The sequence below is a fragment of the Scyliorhinus canicula genome, chromosome 4 (genome assembly GCF_902713615.1).
Source record: "Scyliorhinus canicula chromosome 4, sScyCan1.1, whole genome shotgun sequence".
Lineage (NCBI taxonomy): Eukaryota > Metazoa > Chordata > Chondrichthyes > Carcharhiniformes > Scyliorhinidae > Scyliorhinus > Scyliorhinus canicula.
The window spans coordinates 18,981,934-18,984,021 of NC_052149.1; the positions used below are offsets into that span (position 1 = coordinate 18,981,934).

Genomic DNA, 2,088 nt, shown 5'->3' on the forward strand with positions numbered 1-2,088 from the left:
AGCGCTGGACACAGTCCGCAGCCGCCATGCCAGGTTCCCGACCGCTGAGACCACACGCCCCCCCTCCCCCCACACTTCTTGATGCCGTTTTGGAGGGGGCGGAGCATACGCAAACAGGCACATTTCCAGCATAAAGAGGAATTCTCCGCCCGATTACCGACTACAAAATTGGTGTCGGGGAACGGAGAATCCCGCCCTATGTTCTCCCTCCGGAGCTGAATTGCACTCCCAAATCTGGGAGCAGTTCCCAATCCTTAGCCATGCACATTTATGCATGGTGAGGACGGCAAGCGAACCAGGCTATTTGTCCGGAATTTTGATTGCCCATCCCCGCCCCACAATTCAGCTCCTCCCTGCCCCAACACCCCTGCATCTCCCGCATCACAACTCAGTCCCCCATCTCCAGATCTTTTGGGTCGCCCCTCCCCCCTAGTATGGGGGTGACCCGACCCACCCCCTCACAGAGACCCCCTAAATAAAGAGACCCTCCACAGACACGCCCTAAATAAGGAGACCCCCCCCCCACTGAGCCCCAGAAAAGAGATCCTCTGTTTGGAAGCCCCACAGAAATACCCCTCTAATCGCGCCCAAAATGAAATGAAATGAGAAATGAAAAATTAATTGAAAATTGCTTATTGTCACATGGAGGCTTCAAATGGGATTTTTCCCGTTTCGTTCCCACTGCCTGCAAGTGTTTTTTTTAACCTCGGCTTTAATAATATTACTGCAAAAGTACATATTTTAAAGTATAACAATTTCTTATATTCATCACATAAAGCCACCAGCTCCCACAACTACCTCGACTACAGTTCGTCACACCATACTCCTTGTAAGGGATCCATCCCATTTTCCAAGTTTCTCCACAACCACCACATCTGTTCTGATGATGCCACCTTGGGGAAAAAACACTTCTGACATGTCTGCCTTCCTACACAACCCAAGTCTTCCCCCACTGTTGTTGACAAGGCACTCAACTGTGTCCGACCCTTTTTCCACACCTCCGCCCTCACCCTTTATCCTCCTGCCCAGAATCACGACAAGGTCCCGTTTGTCCTCACGTTTCACCCCACTAGTGTCCACATTCTAAAGATTGTCCTCTACCACAGTGATCTTCAAAGTCGGGAGCGTGACCCGCGGGTGGGTTGTGGGCGTGTGTCGGGAGGGTCGCGGAACCGTCCATCGCAGCAATCACGATTGCGCAAATTCTCGTGCAACAGCTGCGAGCGGCCTTTTACCATATCAAAAAAACGCGACTGCACTGCGCGTGCATGCCCTCTCATCAGTGCGCATGCACAGCGTTTTGCATGCGCTGTGTGGCCGCATTGTTGTTATATGGTAAAAAGGCCGCTCGCAGCCGGCATAGTTAAAAGCCGGCTGCTGCTCGCTCTGCCCGGTTCGGAAGTGCTCGGTTCTTCTGAACCCGCCGATTAGCACCATCGGACCCACTCGCAGAAATCAGGCGCCATGGTCTCCACCTCGGAACTCGCCTGTATCTACAGCGCGCTCATCCTGCACGACAACGAGGTCACTGTCACCGAAGACAAACTCAATGCCATGATTAAAACAGCTGGTGTGACCATTGAGCCTTTCTGGCCTAGTCTGTTTGCCAAGGCATTGGCTAATATTGGCGTCAATAATCTGATTTGCAATGTTGGTGCTGGTAGCAGTGCCCCAGCTGCTGCAGCTGTTGTTTCCAACGCTGCCCCTGTTGCTGCTGAAGGGAAAAAGGAAGAGAAGAAACAGGAAGAATCTGAAGAGTCTGACAATGACATGGGCTTTGGTCTCTTTGAATAAACGTGCCGTGCAACAACATTGTTACAGTTTACAGAAAATAAATAAAAATTGAATTAAAAAGCCGTCTGCTGCGGCTGAAGACCTCAAATTCGCGCAATCGGAGACGCAGAAGATTTCTTTTTGAAATTCTATGTAATCTTCCTGCCTGAAGGGAGGCAGAGAGCAGGTCACGGCCCCCGAACCTCGCCATCACGTGCTTTGGGCGCGATTGTGATTCCTCCATTTTGTCAGCAGCAAATAAGGTAAGAGAAAATGGCGGGTCGCGAAGGTCGGCCGGCGTGGGTCGCGAAGGTT

General features: G+C 51.5%; 1 protein-coding gene across 1 annotated transcript; it reads left to right on the plus strand.

Annotated features, from left to right (window-relative positions):
* Window positions 1-1,464: 1,464 nt before the first annotated feature.
* LOC119964393 (60S acidic ribosomal protein P1-like) lies at window positions 1,465-1,794 on the plus strand. The gene has a single exon (XM_038793799.1). It carries the CDS (start codon window positions 1,465-1,467, stop codon window positions 1,792-1,794), a length of 330 nt encoding a protein of 109 aa, XP_038649727.1.
* The last annotated feature ends 294 nt before the right edge of the window (window positions 1,795-2,088 follow it).